This window comes from Saccopteryx bilineata, chromosome 2 (assembly GCF_036850765.1).
Source record: "Saccopteryx bilineata isolate mSacBil1 chromosome 2, mSacBil1_pri_phased_curated, whole genome shotgun sequence".
Classification (NCBI taxonomy): Eukaryota; Metazoa; Chordata; class Mammalia; order Chiroptera; family Emballonuridae; genus Saccopteryx; species Saccopteryx bilineata.
Window position 1 is genome coordinate 139,498,458 of NC_089491.1, and position 27,048 is coordinate 139,525,505.

The following is a 27,048-nucleotide window of genomic DNA, read 5'->3' on the forward strand; positions in this document are numbered from 1 at the left end:
CCATAAACTTGACTGATTTGAAAAGACGGCTGAAATCCATGACTGGCTATCCTACGTACTGCATCCACCCTGGGCAATAAAAAGAAAGTTGGATACGCTTAATTGTGTTGATCTGGAAATTGAGTGATCTGTGCGGGTACTAAGGGTCTGTCTACCTGCAGATAATGGAGAGGACGTGCAGCATGCTAGCCGTCGCATTTCATGAGCTCTCGGCGGCAACATGGACACTTCTTTTTCATCTGTCACAGGACCCACACAGAGGCACAGACACCTGAATACAAATGCGAAAAATACCTTCCCACCTGGGAGTCAGTGGCAGGTTCAGACACATCCATTCCTCAGGCGTGTGAGCAGCTGGTTTCCAGAGCATTGCCCCTGAACAGCAGGGGCAAAGGAGTCAGATTAAAAACCAATGAAAGAGTGGCTCCCCTCACACCACCTTCAACCTTTTCCTTCTCCATCTCTGGCCAAACAAACAAACAAACAAACACCAAATGTGGCACTTTGTCAACATTTTAGACATCAAAATCTTCTTTGGCTTTATATTTATATATTTCCAAGGAAAAATTACAAGGATTGTTAAGGTCCCTTTAAAACACGACAAGAAGCATTTATTGACCCCTTTCCACTATCGCATGCCATGCATTTGCAGACCTGTAGTTTGTTTATTTGAATCTCAGAACAACTGGGGAAACAGCTGTTTGCAGACCCAATCCAAGGTGAGGCCTAGGATGGCCAGGTAACACAACCAGGCTCAGAAATCAGAAATGGCAGAGCTCAAATTGAAAGCAGACCTCTGGCCCTCAGGACAAGTCTGGAGCACAGTTGATGGGCATAGCCCTCTTAGCAACAGCGAGCAGCTGAGCAGAAAGCAATCGCAGGAGGAAGGGCCAAGAGGGAAACTGCTGAGTGCTGGAGTCGGGCAGAGAGGACAGAAGCACGCTGTCCCGGCTGCAGTGTGATCTGGAAGCTTTCTTTCTTAGACAGAGGTTCATACCCAGACATGTCTCTCAAACACTCATTCATCCTACTTGGGCACTATAGACACGCTGGCAGATTGTGGCCACAGGGGCGGGAGGCAGGGAGTAGGTGGGGGACTGGGGAAGTAGCCACTGTTGCAGAGAGTACCGCCAGCACAGGGTAACAGAAGGGCCACCGGGAGGACACAGCTGCCCTCCCTCTAGCAAAGCCCAGGGGAGTGAACCGGAGCCCAGAGCCCGCAGGACGTGCTGTTAACCGTGTCCCTGGGGAAGTGCCTGCCTGGCCGCATACTCCAGGAACTCAGAGGCGGACCTTATTCAGATCTCAGGGTTAGGTCAGAGAGTGAATGGCCTATAGGTTGAGTCATCAGGAAAATGAAACCAGCAAGAAGCACCAGCGCCTTTTTTGTTTGTTTCCAGGAACTCACAACCATGGTTGGCTGGAAATAGGGTGGAGGAACTGAGCAGTTTAAAGGCGGAAGGCTCAGTACCGGGGTCCTGAGCCTCCCCACTGTTCATTCAGAACAGCCGCAAAACTGTAGCCAGAGGGTGTGTGTGAAAGGACGAGGTGTGGCTCCACCCCCTCTCCTCCTGCGTGAAGGGCAGTGGGCCCTGATGTGTGTGTACAGGCCTCCTGTGCAAAGATGCACGGTGTGTGTGTGTCTGGGGAGGTGGGGAGGCTCTTCCTGGGGTCACAGCCTAGCTTTAGGGCAATCTCCCGAGGATACGGTGGGTAGATAAAGGTGAGGCCAGAAGCCGAGCAGGGATTCAGGCTTGAAAAGGAAAATGGTGCCTTTCTTTCCTCCCTTCCTTCCTTTCCCTGCAGAACCTACACTCTGGGGGCAGAGATAAGCCAGATCTCTCATTATAACACGAAGGGCCAAGTTGTGGGGAGGACAGGTGGGAAGACCATGAGCTCTGGAACTCAGAAGGGCAGCGACTTTGGTGTGGATGGTGGGCAGGGGTCCAGAGGTGGTATTCGTTATCTATTTCGGTGTAACAGAACAAAAACATAGCTGCTTAAACATCAAATGTTTATTATCTCACCATTTCTTTGCATCAGGAATCCAGGCACCGGCTTAGCTGCAACCTCCTTGGCTGAAGGTCTTCCAACTTAGTGGGAGGCTCAACTGGGGGAGGACCTGATTTCAAGCTCCCCCCACAGTAGCTGGAAAGATTCAGTTCCTCACAGGTGCGGCCTAGAGGCCTCCCTCTGTTCCTTGTCGCAGGGCAGTTCACAATAGAGCAGCTGGCTCACCCCAAAGCAAGCAAGCAAGAGAAAGCCCCAAGAAAGAAGCCACAGTCTTTAGGGAACCTGTCAGGAGTAACATCCCATCACTTCTGCCATAATGTTCTTCAGGATGCCATAGGAAATGCAGCTCACACACAGGGCATGAACACTAGGGGGCAGAAATCAGTGGGGTGTCTAGGAGGCTGACCTGAAGAGTGAAGGGAGGTTAGCTGGGCATGAGGGGGGTGGGAGGGAGCCGGGAAGGGCAGGGGCAGTGAGCTGCAGCTGTCATCAGTGTGACTGAGCAGAGTGCAGCTCGCTGGGGCAGACATGTGTGGTGGAGAGGCCAGCAGGGCCCACCAGAAGGTGTAAGACCGTGTAGCCCCAGTTTGTGAAGGTGGACTTCATCTGGGAGAGATGGAGAGCTAAAGCTAGGGTCTAACCTTTAAGATTTGAGTTTAGAAAGGTTATGCTGCTGTGGGGAGAATGGAGTGGGCAGTCAGGGAGACAGAAAGAGGGAGGCCATCACGAGGATTCTGAACTACCACATTGACTCAAGAGGCAAAATTAAGCTTCGAGAAATTAAAGATTAGGTCGGATCCATTAGATTTACGGTCTGATTGTGGATTGTCTGTCTTGCCCTTCTGGAACGCAAGTTCGGTAAGGGGCAGAGATTTTTGGTTTGTGGACTCTGGGGTCCCCAGTGCCTAGATCACTGGCTTTAATAGATGAGCGGGTTGCCCTAGGTTTGTGGCTTGAGTAACTTGGCACAGCCCTTCTTGGACACATGGCAAGTGAAGGGAACCAAGGTTCTACCACCTTGAAGCTAATTTTTGGGATACTGATTTTAAGCTGTTTATTAAAGAAACAAGCCTGACCTGTGGTGGCACAGTGGATAAAGCATCCATCTGGAATGCTGAGGTCAGTGGTTTGAAACCCCAGGCTTGCCTGGTCAAGGCACATACAAGAAGCAACTACTATGAGTTGATGCTTCTGCTCCACTGCCCATCATTCTGTTTATCCTCTCTCTAAAATCAGTAAATAAAATCATTAAAAACAAAAAACAAAAAACCAGGCCCTGCCGGTTGGCTCAGTGGTAGAGCATTGACCTGGCATGTGGAAGTCCTGGGTTTGATTCCTGACCAGAGCATACAGGAGAAGTGCCCACCTGCTTCTCCACCCTTCCCCCTCTCCTTTCTCTCTATCTTTCTTTTCCTCTCCCACAGCCAGGTCTCCATTGGAGCAAAGTTGGCCTGGGTGCTGAGAATGGCTCCATGGCCTCTGCCTCAGGTGCTAGAGTGGCTTCGATTACAGCAGAGCAATGCCCCAGAGGGGCAGAGCATCGCCCCCTGGTGGGCATGCCAGGTGGATCCCGATCAGGTGCACGCGGGAGTCTGTCTGTCTGCCTCCCTCCCTGCTTCTCACTTCAGAAAAATACAAAAAAAACACCCCAAAAAAACAGAACAAAAATAACCCAAACAAGACTCAGAGGGAGACTTGGACCCTCTCCCCATTTCCTGCCCAAGAGATGCAGACAGAGAAATTTGCTTTTGGATGCAGCCTCAGCCTAATTTGAATTAAGTGTGGTAAACAAGAGGACTTCAGGCAGGTGTCAGTTAGCTAGATCCCACTATTTCCACATTGCCTCACAGCAATCCTTCTGCCATGCGTGTGTTCTGTTCTTCCTTTTCCTCAACTACCTGTAAATCACCTATTTCACTTCTGAAATCTAATATCCCTGCCCTCCCTTCTCATTTGTCCAAAACGTCATGTATATCCAATGTTGCCTCAGTCTTTGGAATTTTCAAGCCTCTGTGAAATCCCCATTCACATCATTTAACTTTGATTTTCTCCTGTCAATCTGTTTCTATTAGCTTGATTGTTAGTCCAGCCAGAAGTTAGAAAGTGGAAGGGAAGTGTTATCTTTTAGCCTCCACACTAGAATCTTTTTTTTTTAAGTTTTTTTTTAAATTTTTTAAATTTTTTTACAGGGACAGAGAGAGAGAGAGAGAGAGGGATAGATAGGGACAGACAGGAATGGAGAGAGATGAGAAGCATCAATCATCAGTTTTTCGTTGTGACACCTTAGTTGTTCATTGATTGCTTTCTCATATGTGCCTTGACCGCGGGCCTTCAGCAGACCTATTAATCCCTTGCTCGAGCCAGGGGTTATTACTCAGTGGTGAGCTTTTTATTTTTTTGCTCAAGCCAGATGAGCCCACGCTCAAGCTGGCAACCTCGGAGGTTTCGAACCTGGGTCCTTCCGCATCCCAGTCTGATGCTCTCTATCCACTGCGCCACTGCCTGATCAGGCTAAAGTTTTTATTTATTTATTTTAGAGAGAGGAGAGAGAAAGAGAGAGAGAAGGGGGGGGAGGAGCGGGAAGCATCAACTCCCATATATGCCTTGACCAGGCAAGCCCAGGGTTTCGAACCGGCGACCTCAGCATTCCAAGTCGACGCTTTATCCACTGCACCACCACAGGTCAGGCCACACTAGAATCTTAAGATTTGAGAAATATTAAATTTTAGTTGCTTTCTGGGGACATCCAAGTAAATGTTTAGCAGGCAGTGCCCTGGCTGGGCTGCTCAATTGGTTGGAGCGTCATCCTAATACGCCAAGGTAGTAGGTTTGATCCCTGGGCAGCGCACATACAAGAATCAACCAATGCATGTATGACTAAGTGGGACAACAAATCAATGTTTCCCTATCTTTCCCTTCCTCTCTCTAAAATCAATCAATAAATAATTTCTAAGATAATATGGTGGGTTTTTTTTAATGTTTAGCAGACAGCTAAAATGTGGGGTTCTGGAGAGCTTCCCGGAGAAATAGTGAGACATGCAGATTTGAGAATTGTAAGCACCCAGATGCCAACTGTGGAAGTGGATAATATGGCCCAGGATCAGTTTCCCCGAGTGTCCAGGACACTCTAAACGGCAGCAGTGCTTGGAAAGACAGTATAATAAGAAAGACCGGGCCTGACCTGACCTGTGGTGGCGCAGTGGATAAAGCCTTGACCTGGAACACACAGGACACAAGTTTGAAACCCCAGGCTTGCCTGGTCAAGGCACACGTGGGAGTTGATGCTTCCTGCTCCTCCCCCTCTTTTTCTCTCTCTCCCTCCCACACACCTCTCTCAAATGAATTTTTTTTTAAAGGCCAATGGTCATTCACAAAAGAAAGCCTGAAACATGTGGCCAGAAAGGAGAAACCAGAGAGAACCCCGTGGTGAGAGTGACAGTGTGCACTGTGAGGGAAGGACTGACAGAAGGACTGACAGGCACAGGGAGTTGAAGCCACAGGGGGAGGTGAAAAGGAATGTCCTCCAGAAATGCAAACCAGTCTTTAATATTTTAGAGGTTACAACTGCCATTTCCAAACGTGGTTTAAAAACAAACAAAAATATACAAAGCACTTAGATATCAGTTCCCCAAAGTTTGTCTTTATAGCAGCAACTTAAGACTCACCTGGGAGGCTTTTCAAAAACACCAGTCCCAGGGCATGTGTCAACCCTGTAGAATTCATCTCCCCAGAGGGAGGCAGGGAAACAGTAATTTTTTTAAAAGTCACCAAGTGATTTTGAAGTGTGATGAGGTTTTGAAATCATTCACTTAAACCTCTAAGTACTACTGTTTCATGTTTGATTTACCTCCTTTTAGAAGAATTAAAGTGGCAGAAAATTCAGATGGCTATTAGAAGCTGGCTGTTCCAGTTCAGATTTTAATAAGGAACTTACAGCAATCAAGAAAATAAACTCCCCCACAAAGTTTAAAAACAACAGTGATAAAACACATCCTTGTATGTTTACTATCTAGAAACTGCTGATGACTGTAATTAGGACTATAAATTTAGCAGAGGGTAAATGAGAGCTAGATTCGTAAATAAAATTGTCTGTAAACATCTGTAAATCAGTTCCCCTCCTGAGGACGGTTTGTAAAAGAACGCAGTGGCCAGCTGAGGAGCAAGGGAGCAAATCCCGGCTCTGGCTGGGGGAAAAGTATTCATTGTTTTGTAGCCAAGAAAAAGGTCTGCATCGCACCTCTTCCCTGGGAAAACGCCAGATCTGCCTTCTCACCACTTCTGGATCACAGCCTGAGCTGCCCCACGCCTCCACTTCCGTACCACTTTCCTTTGTCCCTGGCAGTTTAATCCTCAAAAGTCCATTAAAAGCCCCTTCCGCGTCCTCAGGGACCCCTGGCCTCGTCAGCTCCACGCAGAACAGCAGCCTCTGCAGTACAGGGTCTCCAGAGCTCCCCTCCCCATCCATGCAGGCAGGAGCCCCCCCACCCCCTCCCTGGGGACTTACCTCTCATCTTCTGGAAATAGCCTTCAGAGTTTACCCCTCACCCCTCCCATTTCTCCAGGACTTCAGGTTGACGTTGTTGTCCCATTTCTGCCTTTTCTTGCTGTGCTTTAAAGACACGTAGGCAGGCTTTTCATGTGCTCGATACCACTTAGTTGTCATCAGGAAATGAACATAAACACAGGAAAGCAAGTAAGCCTCAGCTCTGCTCCCTGGCTCAGGGGAAGCCTCTCAGCAAGGCTCAGGTGTTTACAACATTCAGGTCAAATCACCCCAAACACAGGTGCTCTTGGGTATCACCACACTGGGCAGGATGGGCCCCGTTGCACAGATCTCCTGCCCCACACAGGATTTCTCCTGGTTTCATAGTGTGTTTCTTTAAAATTGGTTCAATCTCTATCTACCACAAACAGAGGCAAATCACATAGCATTTTTATTCTGTCAAGATGGTAAACATAAACAAACAAACAAACAAATAAATGTAAAGCCTGATAATACCCAGTTTGGGCCAATTTATTGGGACGCTGACTCATTTTAAAGTTTTTTTTTAATTTAAAATTTTATTTATTCATTTTGGAGGGGGGGGGAGAGAGAGAGAGAGAGAGAGAGAAAGGGGGAGGAGCAGGAAGCATCAACTCCCATTTGTGCCTTGACCAGGCAAGCCCAGGGGTTTTGAACCAGTGACCTCAGCGTTCTAGGTCTATACTCTATCCACTGCACCACCACAGGTCAGGCTTAAAACTCATTTTAAAACTCAGTTTGCTGGAGGGGTTCTGAATTAAGAACCTTAAATGTGTGTCTAGCCTTCAACCCAGTAATCCCACTTTTAGGAAAATGTCCTAAGGAAATAATCAAGAGGCACAGCCAAGGATTTATGAACAAAGGATGTTCATTTCAAAGCCGTAACTGAGAAAAACTGGAATGGCCTTAACATGCCTCCCAGGTGGGGCTTGGCTCCCCCAGTTCCTACATCTCTGTGACAAACGGGTGCATCCGGCCCTGCAGGCCTCCAGACGGCAAGGACTCTGCACTAGGCGCTGGGCTGGGTAAACAAAACAGATTAAGTTCCCAGCCGCCCTGAAAGATGTACTCTCTAAAATTCATGACCTTGTAAAGCAATTTTAAAATTGTTCACGTGACATTTTCTGGGGGGACACAGGTTACACGCACATTGTATCACCCCCATTTTCTCATCCCATGCGGTAAGCAGTTACCAACCTCAAGGAAGTTTTCCTTCCCTGGCTCTCCCAGGTCGACCTCCGCTTTCCTTTTCAAAAGCAGAGCCCAAGGCTGCGAGGTAACCTGATAACAGCGGAAAGAATAGCAACATGGAAATCTCCCGATTGGTTTCTAGTTCCAGGAAGTTGCACGACTTTGGGCAATTCACGTCACCTCTGGGACTGTTTCTAATCAGAAAAATGAAAGAAGAGACTGGACCAATCTTTCCGGTTCTCTGAGTCCAATAATTTTTGGCTGGGTGATAGAACCGGCCATAGATGAGGGGTCATAACCCGCGGCGATAGGGGCAGAGAGGCTGTGAGCCCCTGCGGGAGGATCTGTGCATTCCCGTGATGAGGAGTTCCAGGACAGGAAGAGGGCAGGGGACCATCTAGGTGGGAGGGTCAAAGTGGTGGGAGACAGGCCCGTGGGTCGTGAGGGGTCGGGAAGTCCCAGCCAGCTCCATTTGCTTTTCTTTCCTGTGGGTCGCAGACTCCAGGCCTGCAGCTGACTTTGATAAGCAGGCAAAATCCTTCCTCCGAGTTGTTATTTAATATTGATAAAGAACAAATTAACAATTATTGGGTGTTTCTAGGTGCAAAACATTGTGTGATATACAGTAAGGTGACCAATCGTCCTCCTTTAGGGAGAACAGTCCTTCTTTTGTAAGTTCTGTCCTCCCTCAAAAAGTATCCTCCTACATGTCCTCCTTTTTGATATTGGAAGACTAATCTGTAAATGTCCGTATTTGATCGATGCAGAGTCCATCCGTTGCGTGTGATGTGATGTATTTGTATTTGACATGCCAATTCGTCAAGGATCGGTACAGTGCGGTGAGATGCGATTATGAGACGCATGCGCTCTGCTCTGGAGACCTTGAGAGAGAGTGCAATATACCAAGCGCACAAATGGCTTTGAGTACTTCTTACTGAAACACGACACAGCACATACGACATTGTAGACTCATAATTATTTGTTTCTCAGTGAATATTCAATCATAGATAGGTAAGCACAATTCAGGTTTTATTAATTCATTATCTATTTAATAATTTCCAAATACATATAATTTTATTTACAAGTATTTTCCCGAAACTCAAGTTTTAAAATGGAAATCTAACCTCAAACCATATCTATTAATAATGTGTTTTGATGAAATAGTTGCATAAAACAGACGTTTTTTAATTAGAAAATGATAAATACATCTGAATATCACTCCAAATTAGTGGTTTTGTTTGATATTTAGTTTTACTAAATGAGTACTTTTTTCTTACAATTATTATTAAAAATTAATAGGCATGTAAGCATAATTACAATATAAAATATTACAAATGTTTTTATTATGCATTTATCATATTATAGTGTATTATTTTTGCAATGAATAAAATGTTTCTTTTATTTACAATATTGTTTTCTTCAATTTATTTTTGTCCTCCTTTTCATTGTAAAAAAGTTGGTCACCTTATATACAGTGACCTCACTTTCTCACAACAAAAGAATGAGGTCCATTCTGCTGTTCCCATTTCTTCAGGCAAAACAGAGACTTGGGGGCAGATGCGGTGGTCAAAGAGTTTATAGGAAGGCACACAGCTGGGCATCAGGCCCTGGATCTTCACCTTTATCCTGGGCAGCCTTCCTCTCCTTCCTCTCTCCCTGAAAGGGCTGTGGGAGTCTCCCTGAGCCCTCTCCTGCCTAAGGCAAGGACAGGAGTCATCAACTTAGTAAGGGTTTGTAAGTCACAAGCATGTAGGTTAACAGGGTTGCGAAGTTTATAAATGGCCTTAAAATCTATGACTACCATTTAGAAACCTCCTTCCTCCCAGCCCTCGGTCCCCCAGGGCTCTTGCCCATCAGGGTCGGTTCTGAGCATGCAGCCAGGAAGGAACAATGTGCGTCCTCTCCTCCAAAGGGCGATAGCAAGTTGCATCTCAGAGAATCCCAGTCTTTACTCTGACCCTTGCAGTAAAGATCTGCTGGGGGAATTTCCTGTGACCTATCGAAGTTTGCTGATACAAACAAGAAGAAATCTTTGACATGAATATCATTTAATTCAGAAATCTAAAAAGTCAGTGTAGTGGCAGGGTTGTGTGAGCTCACTGGAACTGGGCAGTGGAGTTGGTGTGTGTGCATAGGTGTGTTTTTCTGGGGAGCGTGTTCACTGCTCTTGGGTTTTCAAAGGGGTTTACAGCTGCTCCAGGGTAAGATCTTCAAGTGACTAGTGCTTCTACAGGAAACAATGGTGCAAATCCTGTGGGAGAGGAAAGAGGGAGGAGGAAAGAAGGAATGACTTAACTAACAGGGAGGCGGTGGTGGCAGGGAAGACATGCAGAGAAGGCTTCACAAAGAGGCAGGATTTTGAGGGGGGTGAAGAGGGAGAGCTAACATCTATGTGCTCTTCCCATGTTCCAGGCTTGTTCTAGACTAAAGTTGACCAGCATTAGTCAATTCTTACAACAAGTTGTGAAGTAAATAAGATTATTATTATGGCTTTGTAGATGCCTTCACTTAGTAAATATGTATTGATACTAAGGTGACCAATCGTCCTCCTTTAGGGAGGACAGTCTTTCTTTTGTAAGTTCCGTCCTCCCTCAAAAAGTGTCCTCCTACATGTCCTCCTTTTTGATATTGGAAAACTAATCCGTAAATGTCCGTATTCGATTGATGCAGAGTCGACCCATTGTGTGTGATATGACGTATTTGTATCTAAATGAGTACTTTTTTAAAATCTAAATGAGTACTTTTTAAAAATTTATTGATTTTAGTGAGAGAGGAAGGGAGAGAAAGAGAGAGAGAGAGAGAAGACAGGAACATCGATTTGTTCCTATATATGCCCTGACCAGGAATCGAACCAGCAACCTCTGTGTTACAGGACCATGCTCTACCAACTGAGCTATCCAGCTAGAGCTCTAAATGAGTACTTTTTACTTACAGTTATTATTAAAAATTAATAAGCATGTAAGCATAATTATAATATAAAATATTACAAATGTTTTTATTATGCATTTGTCATATTATAGTGTATTATTGTTGCAATGAATAAAATATTTCTTATATTTATGATATTGTTTTCTTCAATTTATTTTTGTCCTCCTTTTCACTGTAAAAAATGTTGGTCACCTTAATTGATACATATTACTATATGTATCAAGTACTGTTTCCAGAGCTGGGGATATAGCAGTTAACAAAATCAAAAACTCATCTTTTTATGGACCTACATTCCCAAGGGGAGACAGATGAGAAACTGAGTTTACAGAGGGTGACAAAAAAGAGTCCTCAGCTAGTAAGCAGTGGAGATTTGAATCCAGGCAGTATAGCACCAGAAGCTATTTTTTTTCTTTTTTTAAAAAGGAATAATGGCCTCTTCATTAAAAAAAAAAAAATTGGCCCTGGCCGGTTGGCTCAGTGGTAGAGCATCGGTCTGGCGTGCAGGAGTCCCAGGTTCGATTCCCGGCCAGGGCACACAGGAGAAGCGTCCATCTGCTTCTCCACCCCTCCCCCTTTCCTTCCTCTCTGTCTCTCTCTTCCCCTCCCGCAGCCAGGCTCCATTGAAGCAAAGTTGGCCCGGGCATTGAGGATGGCTCTGTGGCCTCTGCCTCAGGTGCTAGAATGGCTCTGGTTGCAACAGAGTAACACCCCAGATGGGCAGAGTATCGCCCCCTGGTGGGCGTGCTGGGTGGATCCTGGTTGGGCGCATGCAGGAGTCTGTCTGACTGCCTCCCCATTTCCAACTTCAGAAAAATATATATAAAAAAAATTTTGGTGCTCTGTGGGTCAAATAAGTTTGTAAATATGATATATATGTTTGCTTGCCTATAGTTTACATTGGGTATGGGAGACAGGCTGTAAGCAGACCGGGTTGTTATAGCCTAAGGCTTAGTTTTAAGACTAAACCTTTCCCACCCTTGACTGTTGCATGATGTGGGGTGGTGCACTCTCATGAGGAATCCCATTTATGCCTCAGATAAGTGACTTTGTATCAGAGACTTCCTTATTTGTATATTGGATTAAAAGTTTTTATTTCTACACTATAAAATGAGGCAGATACCATAATGGAGGAGAGCAGAGAAAGGCCACGTGAAGGAGAGGAGGGGCAGCCAAGATGGCAGAGTGCTGAAAGAGAAGCCAGTTTGTGCAGAGTTTGTGCAGAGAGAAGGAGATGGGGAACAGAGGTGAATAAGGCTGGTGAGGTACAAACCTTTGATTCTAGGAAAACTCGGATAAGTCAGTGGCTTTGGGAGCCCTGAATGGAAAGGGAAGTGTTTTCTCACTGTGTGTATTTCTTGCCCGCTGGGTGCAAGCTAGGATTAAAGCTAATGGCCCACTAGTTCTGGGCTCCATTGTTTCATTACCGTCTGTCCGAATCAAATGTGAACTTGCACAGGCCAGGCGGCTGTGATGGTGGCCGTGGCTACTGGCTTTACATGCCCCAACCAGGGAATCAGCCTGAAATCTTCATGTGTTGGAGACTATGCTCTAACCAATTGAGCTATCCTGCTAGGGCTGAATGGATAATGACTTTAAATAATTGAAAACTAAAAATTTCTGTGCAACAAAAAAACACCAAAAATTAAAAGGAAAGTGAGAAAATATTTATTGTATAGAGCAGATGGAATAGCTTAAAGAATGTTTTCAAACTACAAATCCAAATATGCACATTGAAATGAAGAAATGGGCAAAGATTATTAAAATAATTCATAAGAGGAAATAAGAATGACCAATAATGTTGATACTGGCTTCCTTTATTACCATCGAACCAATCTGTTTATTGTTTGCACAGTAAGAAGGAGCATTACCTTGATGGAGTCTTAGCAGCTTATCAGAGGGCAAAGGGCAAAATCTGGATATTTACTGAGGGTTTGAAGATCAGACTAAAGCAGGTTTTTCAGTGGAGAAAGGGTGTTTGGGTAGGCCTGCGTAGGATCATAATGTAATAGTTTAGGATTGATGGACACAGGCAAGAAAGGATTTTAAGGGGACGAGGTAAAAGTGCATAACAGCATGCCACACGGAAACCCGGAAGCTAAAATGCAAATTAGCCTTCTCTGAAGGAGTGTACACCTGTGACTGCAGTCATGTGCTTTGAAGGGGTTCGGAACAAGTGTCCCTAGAAAATGCCACTTTGGCACGTGGACTATTTTGAGCTAAAAGGACAATTTGGTTCAAAGCCCAACAAGGCTGAGGAAAAGTTTATTGTTTCCCCTTTAACAACTTAAAAGAATTAGATAGCTGGCCTAGCCCAGGAAGAAAATTATTACTAGAGATAACTACAGAGTATGAGCTAGGTGTGTTAGGTGGGCTGGGGGAAACTGGGCAGGACCTGGAGGTCAAAGTCCTCCCTCTGCCCCCCCCATCTCTGTGCTCCACTGTTCTCTCTGCAGACATAGCAAACATTTGTTTACTAAATATTTGCTCTTCCCATCTTTCTGTGAATTGTCTTCCTCCCCCTTGCAGGCCTCGGCACCTACCCCTTTCTTAGCCAGAATGGCATGTAAGTTTCCTTCCTTCCTTCCTTCCTTCCTTCCTTCCTTCCTTCCTTCCTTCCTTCCTTCCTTCCTTCCTCCCTCCCTCCCTCCCTCTCTCCCTTCCTGCTTGCTTTCTTTCTCTTTCTTTCTTCTTTCTTTCTTTCTTTCTTTCTTTCTTTCTTTCTTTCTTTCTTTCTTTCTTTCTTTCTTTCTTTCTTTCTTTCTCTCTTTCTCTCTTCCCCCCTTCCCTTTCCTTCCTTCCTTCCTTCCTTCCTTCCTTCCTTCCTTCCTTCCTTCCTTCCTTCCTTCCTTTCTTTTTCTTTCTAGGGGGCCCTTGTGCATACATAATTAAATTTGTTTTTCTCCTGGGTTGGGCATATGAGTTTGTAAATTTCATTTTTGAGTTTGCTCACTTTTACTGTTAAAAAATAACCCTGGGCAGCGCCAGGTACATGTGGCCTGTGAAATTGCAAATTACCTTCCTGCTTGGGAAGGGCCATTGTTTTGCTAATGTTTGCTGGAGAGGTTTTTGCACCAGAAAGTTTTGAAAAGAGAGAGAAGCCATGTTTGCAGAGTGGGAGAGGGGAAAACGCAGAGTGCTGAAGAAGAAGCCATGTTTGGCAGAGAGAGACAGAGAGAAGGTGTGCAGCTGGGGACCCAGAGGTAATGGGCTTTGCGAGCTCCGCTGAGACTGGTGGGGTCTTTGATTCTAGGAGAAAACAGAGAAGATCCTCCTGGTTGTGGAACTGGAGAATGTGTCAGGGCCTTGGGAGCCCTGACTGAATGAAAGGGAAGTGTTTTTTCTCTGTGGTCCTCTTTGGCCAGTGCAAGACTTGAATAAAGGAATGGCCCACCATTTTTTGGCTCCACTGTTTCTTTACTGTCTGCCCGAATCCAATGAGAACCTGAACCTGCACGGCCTTGAAGGCCACGACTGCAGGCCTTATATCCTGTTAATCTGTCTTATGTTATGTTAATTGGACCAGTCAAAGAACCTAGAGGAGTAGAAGAAAAAATTTTTTCTTCTGTAAAACCAGTAGCTAAGGCCACCATCACAGCCACCTGGCCCATGCAGGTTCTCATTGGATTCGGACGGATGGTAAAGAAACAATGGAGCCAAGAACTGGTGGGCCATTACCTTTAATCGTAGCTTGCACCCGGTGGGCAAGTAAAAACACACACTGGGCTCCAAAACCCACTCATTCAGCACTCACAAAGCTACTGACTTATCTGAGTTTCCTAGAATCAAAAGTTTCTAGCTCATCAGACTTATTCACCTCTGTTCCCCATCTCCTTCCTTCTCCCTGCACAAACTGCACAAACTGGCTTCTCCCTCAGCACTCCACCATCTTGGCTACTTCTCCCGGCCTCCTCCACATGGCCTTTCTCTGCTCTCCTCTCTAATGCTAATCTCAGGAACTAAGAGAGCAAGCTCCTGGTCTGCCCCACTTTATAGTGCAGAAATAAAAATCTTTAATCCAATATACAAAATAGGGAAGTCTCTAATACAAAGTCACTTATCTGAGGCATGATGGGATTGTACCACCCCACATCAAAAAGGGTGGGAAAGGCTTAGTCCTAAAACCAAGCTCCAGGCTACAAGGATTCTGCCTGCCCATAGCCCGCCCCAACACACATTAATATAATCACGCCCATTCCAAGCAAGAAGGGCAACTAATATCACCTGGGCAATGGGCTTCTACGTGGGCAGCGCCATCTTTAACAAAGTGAGCATAATATATTTTATCTGCCCAACATCTTTCCAATAGTTTCTTCATATTTGGCTTCTTTTTTTTTGTGTGTATGACAGAGACAGAGAGAGGGACAGATAGGAACAGAGACAAGAGGGAAGAGAGATGAGAAGTATCAATTTTTTATTGCAGCTCCTTGGTTGTTCATTGATTGTTTTCTCATATGTGCCTGCCCAGAGGGCTCCAGCAGAGTAAGTGACCCCTTGCTCAAGCCAGTGACCTTGGGCTTCACGCCAGCAACCCTTGGACTCAAGCTAGCGACCATGGGTTCATGTCTATGTTCCCATGCTCAAGCCAGTGACCCCGTGCTCAGACTGGTGAGCCAGTACTTAATCTGTTGAGTCCATGCTCAAACCAGCAACGTTAGGGTTTTGAACCTGGGTCCTCTGCGTACCAGTCTGACACTCTTATCCACTGCACCACCGTCTGGTCAGACTAGGCTTTTCATCACTGACCCATGAATGCAGTATATTTGATGTAAGGAAGTTTACTGAGTTGGGTTTTTTTCTCTAAGACACGATTAAATGTTAGAATTTGTCAATTTTCCTCTTGCATCTATTAGATATGTGTCTAATTTGCTTTCATTTCCTAGTCTGTAAATATGGTAAATTATATTGCTTAATTATTGAATGTTAAACAAAATTTTCATTCCTTGATAAACCCGTTAGTCATGACATATCGTTTTTATCACTGAATTTGAATTGGTAACATTTTGTTAAAAATTTTTGTTCTTTATGTTCATGAGAGCTGTTGATCTGTATTTTTCTTTTATTGTTATTTGTTTGGTACTAGTATCAGGGTAATGCTGGCTCATGGAATGAGTTGGGAAATATTTCCTTGTTTTGGGCTGAATTGTGTCCCCTCAAAATTCATGTTGAAGCCCGAATCCTTCATACCTCAGAATGTGACTGTATTTGAAGATAAAATTTTTAAAGAAATAATTAAGGTAAAATGATGTCATTAGGGTGGGCCCTACTCCAATATGACTGGAGTCCTTATAAGAAGACATTGGGGGGGATGTAGAAGAGGTTATAGGGGAATAAATGATGATGAACGAAGACTTGACTTGGGTGGGGATGAACACACAATACATGTACAGAGACGTGTTGTAGAATTGGGCACTTGAAACCTGTTAATTTTGTTAACCAGTGTCACCCCAATAAATTCAATTTTTTAAAAAGAGAAGGTTGGAACGCAGACAGGTACAGATAGAAGATCACATGAACACAAAGATGGACATCTATAAGCCAACAAGAGAGGCTTCAGGAGAAACCAACTCTGTTGACACCTTGATCTCAAACTTCTAGAGATCAAACCTCCAAAATTGTGAGAAAATAAATTTCTGTTGTTTAAGCCTCCAAGTCTGTAAGGTATTTTTCCCCACCGAGAAGGAAGGAAGGGGGCCGGAGCCACAAAGTGTGGAATAAAAGGCTTTATTGAGTACAGAGTGCTTCCGTCCCAATGAGGTTCCCTAGCCCTGGGGACAGAGGCTAGGCAAGTCGCAAGGATTGAACCCTGCGAGGGATATTTAAAGGATCCCTAGGGTGGGCGAGCTAATATGATGTAGTGAAATCTCACTGGCTGATGGACAGCTGCTCTTTTCCAAAGGGCTCCTGGGAAGTTTCTTTTGGCGTGCTTGGTTGTGGGCGGTCCTATGCAAAGTTCGCAGGTCTGGGCTACCCACGTGACCTTCCTCATTATCCACCGACCTTACAAAGTCTATGGTACTTTGTTATGGTAGCCCTAAAAAAACTAACATGTACTTCATCAATTTTTTGAGTTTGTGTAGAATTTTCATTACATCTTTCTTAAATTTTTGATAAGATTCACCAGTAGCCTGGCCTGTGTTGGCGCAGTGGATCAAGAGTTGACCTGGAACGCTGAGGTCACTGGTTCAAAACCCTGGGCTTGCCTGGTTAAGGCACATGTGGGAGTTGACGCTTCCTGCTCCTCCCCCCTTCTCTCTCTCTCTTCTCTAAAATGAATAAATAAAAAAAATTAAAAAAACAAAACAAAACAAAAAAACCCCAAGATTCACCAGTAAAGTTATCTGGGCCTAGAGTTTTCTTTGTGAGAAGGTTAACTACAAGTTCAATTTCTTTAATAGACATAGCTATTGAGGTTATCTATTTTTTCTTCTTTTTTAATTTATTGATTTTAGAGAGAGAAAGGGAGGGCGGGAGGAGTGGGAAGCATAAATTTATAGTGGTTGCTGCTCATATGTGCCTTGACTGGGCAAGCCCAGGGTTTTGAACTGATGATCTCAGCATTCCAGGTTGATGCTTTATCCACTGTGTCACCACAGGTCAGGCCATATTTCTTCTTAACTGAGCTTTGGTAGTTTATATTTTTAAGAAACATCCAGCCCTGGTCGGTTGGCTCAGTGGTAGAGCATCGGTCTGGCGTGCAGGAGCGTCGGTCTGGGTTTGATTCCCGGCCAGGGCACACAGGAGAAGTGCCCATCTGCTTCTCCACCCCTCCCCCTCTCCTTCCTCTCTGTCTCTCTCTTCCCCTCCCGCAGCCAAGGCTCCATTGGAGCAAAGTTGGCCCAGGCAGAGGATGGCTCTATGCCCTCCGCCTCAGGCACTAGAATGGCTCTGGTTGCAACAGAGCAACGCCCCAGATGGGCAGAGCATCGCCCCCTGGTGGGCATGCCAGGTGGATCCCGGTCGGGTGCATGCGGGAGTCTGTCTGGCTGCCTCCCAGTTTCCAACTTCAGAAAATACAAAAAAAGAAAAAAAAAGAAAAAAAAAAAGAAACATCCATATCATCTAGGTTGTGAAACTTACTGCCAAAAAGTTGTTTATGATATTCCTTTATTATCCTTTTAATATTTGTAGGATCTGTATTTATGTCACCTCTCTCATTCCAATATTGGCAATTTGTGTCTTGTCTGTTTTCTCTAATCAATCTAGTTAGAGGTCATCAATTTCATTGATCTCAAAGAACCTGACCTCATTTTTTGCTATTTCATTGATTTCTGCTCTCATCTTTATTGTTTTGTCTTTCTTTTTTTAGTTTCTTAAGGAAGAAACAGGTTATTGATTTGAGACTATGTCTTTTTCTTTAATTTTTATTTATAGAGAGAGAGGAAGGAGGAAGAGAGAGAGAAACATTGGTTTGTTTATGCATTCATCGGTTGATCCCAGTGTGTGCTCCGAGTGGGGATTGAACTGGCAGTCTCTGCTTCAGGATGATGCTCTAACCCAGTGGTCCCCAACATTTTTTGGGCCATGGTCCAGTTTAATGTCAGAAAATATTTTCACAGACCGGCCTTTAGGGTGGGACGGATAAATGTATCACGTGACCAAGACAAGCATCAAGAGTGAGTCTTAGACGGATGTAACAGAGGGAATCTGGTCATTTTTAAAAAATAAAACATTGTTCAGACTTAAATATAAATAAAACGGAAATAATGTAAGTTATTTATTCTTTCTCTGCGGACCGGTACCAAATGGCCCACGGACCGGTACCAGTCCGCGGCCCAGGGATTGGGGACCTCTGCTCTAACCAACTGAGCTATCTGGCCAGGGCTGATTTTTTTTTAACATAGGTATTTAGTGCTATTATATCTCTTTAAGAGCTATTTTATATACCTACCACAAATTTTGATATTGCTTGTTTTCACAAAGTTCATAATACTTTCTGCTTTCATTTCTTATTTATTTTGACATGTGTGTATTACTAATAAACACTGGAGATTTTTCAGATATATTTTCATTGACTTATCATTTAATTCCCCAGATATATTTTCATTGATTTATCATTTAATTCCCTGTGGAACATGCTATGCATGATTTAAATCTTTAAAAATCTATGCAACTTGTTTTATGGCCCCCAATATGGTTAATTTTGGTAAATTTTGTGTACTTGGAAAGAATTGTAATCTGTTGTTGGATAGAGTATTTTATAAATATCAATTAAGTCAGGTTGGTTGATTGTGTTGTTCAAGTCTTCTATGTCTACTGATTTCCCTTCTATTTACTCTATCAATTATTGAGAAAGGGGTGTTGAAATGTCCTACTATAATTGAGAACTTTTCTATTTCTCATTGATTCCATCAACTTTTGTTTCATGTATTTTGAAGTTCTGCTATTTCTTAATAGGATGTGAGAAACTTAGGGAAAGCTTTGGGCCATTTAAGAACCCAAGTTACATAAGTTACGGATAGGTAAATAATAGACCACAGGAATATGTTATATTGGAGTACAGGGAACAGTTGGCCCACATGCTAGCTCTAACTAGAGTGATTTATTTTTAGGCATTACAGCTCAGAGATTAATTGTTCTTTCTAGGTTATGGTATTTATTTCAATTAAAGTATAGGACAGTCAGGATAAAGAATAAAAAAATCTTATCATCATAACAAGGTGGTGGTGCAATGGATAGAGCATTGGACTGGGATGCAGAGGACCCAGGTTCGAAACCCTGAGGTCACTGACTTGAGTGTGGGTTCATCCGGCTTAAATGCAGGCTCACCAGCTTGAGCGTGGGGTCGCTGGCTTGAGCGTGGGATCATAGCTCGGCTGGAGCCCCACAATTAATGCACATATGAGAAAGCAATCAATGAACAACTAAGATGCCGCAACGAAGGATTGATGCTTCTCATCTCTCTCCCTTCCTGTCTGTCCCTATCTGTCCCTCTCTCTGTCACACACACACAAAAAAATTATCACATATATTAAGTTGAATCATATGGAGCTGTTAACATTGTTAGCCTTTGACTTACAAAAATGGTAATTTCTCACAAAGCAAGGATGCTTGTGTATTATAGTATTTATTGTTCAGAGTAGGGAAACATTGGGAGCTATCTAGATGTTTTTCATCATAGCATTGTTCAGAACAGTGAAATAATCTAAATGTCAAACAATAAATCATACATATCCATATTGTGGAATTAAAATTGTTTTGGGAGATTATTTAATAACTCACTCCCCTTTGTGTCCTCACTCAGTTTTCTGACAATAAATCCCATCTATAAATGTTGGCAACTCCCAAACTTATATCTGAAGTCCAAAGGCTCACAAAATCCAGATTCAGACATCCAATTTTCTGTTCACTATTTCTACTTGGATATCTAATTAACATATGAAATTTTAACATATCCAAAACTACACTCCTCATCTATTGCCAAAACCTGTTCTCCTTACATCATTACTCATCTCAGTTCATGGAAATACAGTAATAGCTTCAGCCTTCCAGTTGTTCAGGTCAAAATCCTTGAAGTCATTCTCAATTCTTCTTTTACTCACTCCTTACCTTCAATCCATCAGGAAATTCTCTGGCTTTAGCTAAAAATACACCTAGAACCCAACACCCTTCATCACCTTTATTACTAACACTGTGGTCTTTTTCCCCTGAGACTTCAAAGCCTCCTAACCAGGTCAAGGCACATATGAGAAAGCAATCAATGAACAACTAAGGTGCTGCAACCAAGAATTGATGCTTCTCATCTCTCTTCCTGCCAGAAAAAAAAAATCTCTAAGAATTGATTTTTCTGTATGATGTGAGGTAGGACTCTCTCTCTCTCTCTCTCTCTCTCTCTCTCCATATATATATATATAATATATATATATATATATATATATATATAATATATATATGCTTTACCCCTTCTAACCAGTTGCCCAAACGGTTGTTTTTACTATGTAATGGTTTTGGTTTTCTCTCTCTACCTTCTCACTTCACTTGCTCTATTATATAGTCAGTATTAAAGTTCGATAACGAAGCAAAATAAATTATCAATCCCACAGTTTTATTTGTAAAGAACAAAGCATGAAAAGTCATAATTAAATGTACTCCAAAACCTGAAAAACCCACGTCAGTTTCTCTGATATGTATGCTAAAGTGCTTGATATCACAATACTCTTTTAAATTTTATATTACGTTCAGATGAGGGGGAAAAAATCCAGTTCTGATGCATTTTGTTAACAATACAATGAAAAACAATATAATTTAAATGCAGAAACGCTCATTTGTTAAAAAGATACACAGCGTACATTTATACATGGTTCAAGTGTAACACAGATTTTTTTCTATATGTTTAACACCTTCATTTGACTGACAACAGGAACTCCTCACCACACGTCTCTGTTAAGATTTGGTGTTTGGAATCAAGACTGGAACCACACACACATAATACATTCAGGTAACTGAGTCAGCATTACTCCCTCCCATATAACCCAAGGATACCCTGGATTCCTTCAGATGAGAATTGTTTTCCCGAAGGAGAGATTTGTGATGCTGGTTTTCACTCTGGTACTCACTGCTCAAGGCGCTACCTCTCTGGAGCCAATCATTGTATTGTCCTTGGGAGGACGGTCAGTCCAGTAAGATCTGAAAGGATGTGGTTCTCCTTGGATTCTCCATCAGAACTCTCTTCAATCAAAAAGCTTGGAGAGCTGTTTGATTCAAGAGATTTATAAGTGTATCTCCATAGGAGTAAGGGGCCTCATAGTTTATTATTTGTTTCTGTCTCCTTTTAAGCTAAATGGTGATGTAATAAGCATTTACGTAACAGGGACTTCAAAAGACAGAGTCAACTTGGAAATAGGATTCTCTTTATAAGAGCAGAGAGGGGCTCAGGACTCCGTTCTCAGTCCAGAAGGTGGGCTAATACTGAAATACAGTGAAGTTCAGACTGTCCTTGTAGTGTGGTGAAAGGGATCGAATGGTTTCTGTAAACCTCAACAGAGAAAATACTCACAGCTCTCAAAATAAAAAGCTTCTGAAAAACCATAATTCTTAGCAGAGAGATATTTCATTTAATAGTGACACTCTCGGTGCTGTCAAATAAATATTCCCCTGGGGATCTAGGTCCTCGTCTGCCGCCTTGTGTTCTAAAGTATCTTAGAGGCGTCAACATACACTGCACACCTGCTGCTTTGTATGGCTCCACCCCCTTCCACTTACATTTATGTACAACAGTGATTTATTGCCAAAAAAGGAAATATAAGCACTTCAGTATTTCCCCTATACCCATAGAGTGTGACAAAAGTTCACTAAAATTATTTTTTTTAAAAAAAGGTCACGTTAATGTAATACTAGAGGGTTAAAAAAGGTACAAAAACCTGTGAAAAATTTAAAATTAATTTTAGAAGGAAATCACAAACTTTTGCTAGTTTTAGGTTACTTACATCAGATTCTTGCCCCCAGTGGGAAGGAGGATGGGGAGGGCTGGGAGGCCTTAATACTTTCTCTCCTGGCAGCCTGCTTCCCACCACCTAGAACCCCACTTTGTACTCTGGGACACTGCGCCCCAGTCGATTTTAAGGCGACAATGTGCCCAGATAGGGCACAGCTGTAGGTTCTCACGCGTAACACCAACAGCATCGGTGTGATGCTACTGTGTCACAAAAGTTAAGATTAAGCGTTTCAGGACACGTGCAAAACACTTGAAAGAAATGTTTCAAGAGGTAATATTTTTTGGCAATTTAACTTTAAAACAATTTCTTTTTCTTTTTAATGCATTATTATGCAATGGTTCCAGGCACTCCTCTTAATTTATTCTGAGGGGAAAAAAGTCAATTACAAAATAGATTTTTACTTATTTTAACTTTGATGTGTGGTTATAAAGCAATATACTAATTTTAAAAATAAATGTAACAGGATACCTCTAAGTGGATATGGTCCTTCCAAAAGTCAGCTCGGAAGGCTATGTGCATTTATTCTGAGGATTCTGCCACTGTTCTGCTCAAAACGAATCGGTATTGGCTCAGAGAGTTATAAGCCATGTAAGAACAAATTCTTCTTCTTTTTTTTTTTTTTTTCTTTTCATTTTTCTGAAGCTGGAAATAGGGAGAGACAGTCAGACAGACTCCCGCATGCGCCCGACCGGGATCCACCCGGCACGCCCACCAGGGGCGAAGCTCTGCCCACCAGGGGGCAATGCTCTGCCCATCCTGGGCGTCGCCATGTTGCGACCAGAGCCACTCTAGCGCCTGGGGCAGAGGCCACAGAGCCATCCCGAGCGCCCAGGCCATCTTTGCTCCTATGGAGCCTTGGCTGCGGGAGGGGACGAGAGAGACAGAGAGGAAAGCGTGGTGGAGGGGTGGAGAAGCAAATGGGCGCTTCTCCTGTGTGCCCTGGCCGGGAATCGAACCCGGGTCCTCCGCACGCTAGGCCGACGCTCTACCGCTGAGCCAACCGGCCAGGGCCAAATTCTTCTTTAGAATTGTATTTCTTACGATACTCAAACTTTGAGCATCCTTTTTATTTATCAAGTCGGATCCTGTGGGCTGTAGGCCTTTCAAGCAAGCTCATAAAGAGGTCCTCACGTGTCTGCTCGCTGTCACTGGAATAAGATACATGGGCTCCCAAGGTGACTGGCCACTTTGCAGGGCTTAGTAGCATAGAGGATTTGTCTCTTTCCTTTGGAATCAGCCACTTCTCTGTTATAGTCATACTACACAAGTGGGATAAAACTTAAGGACTTTTGGGGCATTATCTTCTGTTGGGCAAATAAGTTTGTAGAATTTGTGTTACTTGGTTTTGCTCACTTTTAATTAAGAATAGAGCTGCTCACATGGGGTGGCTGGTTACCTTAATGCTTGGGAAGGGGCTTGGTTATGCTAATGTTTGCTGGGGGAGGAACTGAAAGGTTTTAAAAGGAGGAGCTAGGAGGAAGAGACCATGTTGTTCTAGGAGAGAGAGGCCACCTGGTTGGAGAGGAGGCAGCCAAAATGGAGGCATGCAGAGGGGACTGAGTGAGGCTGGTGAGGCCTTTGATTATAGGAAAAAACCAGAGAAAGTCAGTGGCTTTGGGAGCCCTGAATGGAAAGGGAAATGTTTTCCCACTGTGTGTATTTCTTGCCCACCGGGTGCAAGCTAGGATTAAAGCTAATGGCCCACCAGTTCTTGGCTCCGTTGTTTCATTACCATTTGTCCAAATCTAATGTGAACCTGCACAGGCCAGGCAGCTGTGATGGTGGCCGTGGCTACTGGCTTTACACCTTTAAAGTAATGGTTTTAGTCACATACCCCCAAATTTTCTCCCAGTTTTTACAATTTGTGAGCAATTTGTTAAAACGAGTATCAATCCTTATAAATAATTATACCTGAATATTAATCCTTATTACCTGTCTGTATAGGGGAATGAATAGATCCATGGGTAGAAAGACTATTAATAGAAAGGCCCTGGAGGTCAGTCTCATGCAGCTTGACGTAGTAAAAAAAGAGAGAATTCTAGACCCTGTGTTGTCGGAGACCAGCTGTGGGAATAAGTATTTAATCTTTTGGTTCTGTAAGTGTCGTCTATAAAATGAGAAGGCTGGACTAGATGACTCAATCCAGCCTAAGTTGTCTCCCTGGCTGCCCAGAGTGTCAGAAGCACGGCCTCATGGAAAAGGTATTAAAACAAATCCCTGGATTGAATCATTCTATGGTCTGATCACTGAAACACATTAAGAGCTTGGAGTAAAACAGGTTCTGGAGATCTCCCATTATAGTGTCCACGTCCCTGAACAGCCACACCACCACAGACACACTTTAGCTGCAAGCAAACAAATCTCTGGTCCCAAGTCACCCAGACCCTACTTCCTAAACCCTTTCAACGGGTTTCTAAATCCTTCAACCCCCTTTTCCTCCTCAAGTACGAGTAATACATCACAATGGGGTGTGCCTCAGCTGCCCTGGCTGAACACAGTGTGATCAAGGGCACGAGGCACTTCTCATTCATTTCTTTCTCCAGGAAACAAGGGGGAACAGCAGTGCTGGCTAAAGCCCCAAGCCCAGGTCCCTGAGACGGCACAAGGGTCTGGAGAGGCAATGGCTTTGCATCTCAGCCACAACTGGGAATAAGACCGGAGCTCCGCTGGGCAATCCGACTGCTAACGATGTGCAAATGCCTCATTAGGCAATGAGAGTTACAGGACCTACTGTATGATCCAGTCTTCAGGTAACTAGCTAACACCACATTTATTTAACTCCCTTATAAAATACCAAACTTGAAAGTTACAACATTTGGTCTTTCAAAAACGGTTGCCTCTTGTTTTGCTTGCATTTTGCCCGTCTGTGTGTACTGGCTCTCACCTTCCCGGGGCCAGTTGCGCATTATTACCCCTTCTGACAGAACATACAGCTTGCCCCGAAACACCCAGAAAGGGTTCATTCTTTCTCGTTCCTTTCTGTTATTTGCATTATCTTGGTCAACAAATACTTTCACAAAAACATTCCAAGCCACATAGAGGCCCTCCTCCTTCTCAGACATTCCTTCCATTTCCTGAGAGGGGGATGGGGACCGGGAGAGGGGAGGAGGTGATGGGAACCCAACAAAGACAGGGCTTACTGTTTTCCTTCCGAGGTGAGTGACCACTGCAGGGTTTAAATGGCCAAATAAAAAGTGCAGGATCAAACTGCTGTTTGCAGTTGTTATGACTATGAGGCCAACATTCTGAAATTCACATCTGCCCAAAGTACCTCAAATAACAAGAATAAAAATGCCAAGAATGAAGTTAGTCTCGGCTAATCTTTCCAAAGTGTAAAGAAGTTATAATCTCACAATTCAACACACTTCTTGGGGCTTTGTGTGTTCTCTTTCCAGTTAAGCCAAGCTCCTGGGGTTCAGTATTTGAAATATATCTTCAACTTGGGCAGATGAAAAAAAATTTCCAGAAGACTGGAAAAGTGACTCAATTCATATGTATGAAACCATCTGCAACTTAAAAGATACACGTGAGGGCTGCCCCACACAGTAGGTGCAGCTGTTTACATTCACAACACAAGGGTCAGACAGCAGGCTGGGTGGCCGCACACAACCGTGCGTGCTGGGCTCCCCCGCGACCCCTGGGAGGAGCCCGAAGCCGAGCTTGTTTATGTTTCCGGCTCCTCCCGGGGGCACCGCTCTCCCGCTCTCCCAACGCTGTTAAGCTACTTATGTTAAATCACAGGGATATTCAATCTAAGAAAAGTATCTATTAGAGTAATATAATTTCTTCAAGAAGATAGCATATTTACACACATCTAACACATGAAAATACTCTATTTTATACTAAATTCCTGGTTCAAATGAACTACAATACAGCATGTTGCCTTGTCTGCAGCGTGAGGACTGTTCAGGTTGGGGGCTCCAGTGCACTGCCCCCCTGTGGTGACTCACTGCCTTGCCAGACAAGTCCAAATGGGTCCCGGAGACCGGGAAGGTTCAGGAGCAGCGGGTCTGGACTGAGTTCCTAGCCAATCGGGTTACACATCCACTCCTTTGATGAGAGATCCTTCTAAGACTATGGTGAAGTCCTGAATGGTCTGCAGGATGCGGATGAGGGAGTTGACGGTCATGCGGTCCCGCAGGAGGGCGCTCTCCTCATACATCCGGGTAATGGCTGGACACTCGGCTAACAATGGAATCCACAGCGAGAGCAGGCGATCCCTACGGGCCCAAACAGAAACACGGCCTGAGCTCAGCTGACCTCGCTGCAGAACAAGGCACATACTGGAGCTTTCAACGTGAGGGGAAGAGGTGGTGCTGGACGGGGCAAAATCTAGCCAAGCTGTGTGGTCAGCAGAGAGGGACCACCAAGTTACGAAGCTGGATGTTTACTGGTTAAAAAGATACAGTAATGAGACAGTGTAAGCTACTGGGAAAACCCATCAGTCAAAAAGTAGGCCTGGACGAGATGGCCATAAGGATTTCCGCACACGAGGGAAATTCTTTCTCATTTGACCACTTTTAAAAAAGAGGCAGAATGTCATTTTGCATTTATTTTTACAGGGTTGTTACTTAGATATCTGTGGGCAGACATGCCAAAGTACACTGACCTTTTGAGAAGAAAGACTACATCAAATGGCAGAGATTAGCTTTTTTTTAAATGAAAACTTACACAAGGTAAGGAACAAAATCAAAGCAGAACATTAAGTAGATTTTATAAACCAAAACGGGGATTGCACTGGTCTAATCAGAACAGTAAACAGATAAAATATGATAAGGATCATGTTCAAAAGGAACTTTAAAAGCAGAGCTGAAATTGGGCCTCTTTTTATTTTATTTTTTATTTTTATTTTTTTTAGTCTTTATTTATTCATTTTAGAGAGGAGACAGAGAGGAGAGAGAGTGAAAGAGAGAAAGAGAAGTAGGGAGGAGCAGGAAGCATCAACTCTCATATGTGCCTTGA

At 43.8% G+C, this 27,048-nt stretch overlaps 1 protein-coding gene across 5 annotated transcripts in view; it reads right to left on the reverse strand.

Moving 5' to 3' along the window:
- Positions 1 to 20,675: 20,675 nt before the first annotated feature.
- The window catches only part of DENND5B (DENN domain containing 5B), a 222,288-nt gene continuing 215,915 nt past the window's right edge, over positions 20,676 to 27,048 (reverse strand). For all 5 annotated transcript variants that reach the window (XM_066258056.1, XM_066258053.1, XM_066258052.1 and 2 more), the window contains one exon: positions 20,676 to 26,306. In XM_066258056.1, coding sequence (XP_066114153.1) covers positions 26,123 to 26,306 — 184 coding nt within the window. In that variant the 3' untranslated portion in view covers positions 20,676 to 26,122. The remainder of the gene's footprint in view (positions 26,307 to 27,048) is intronic.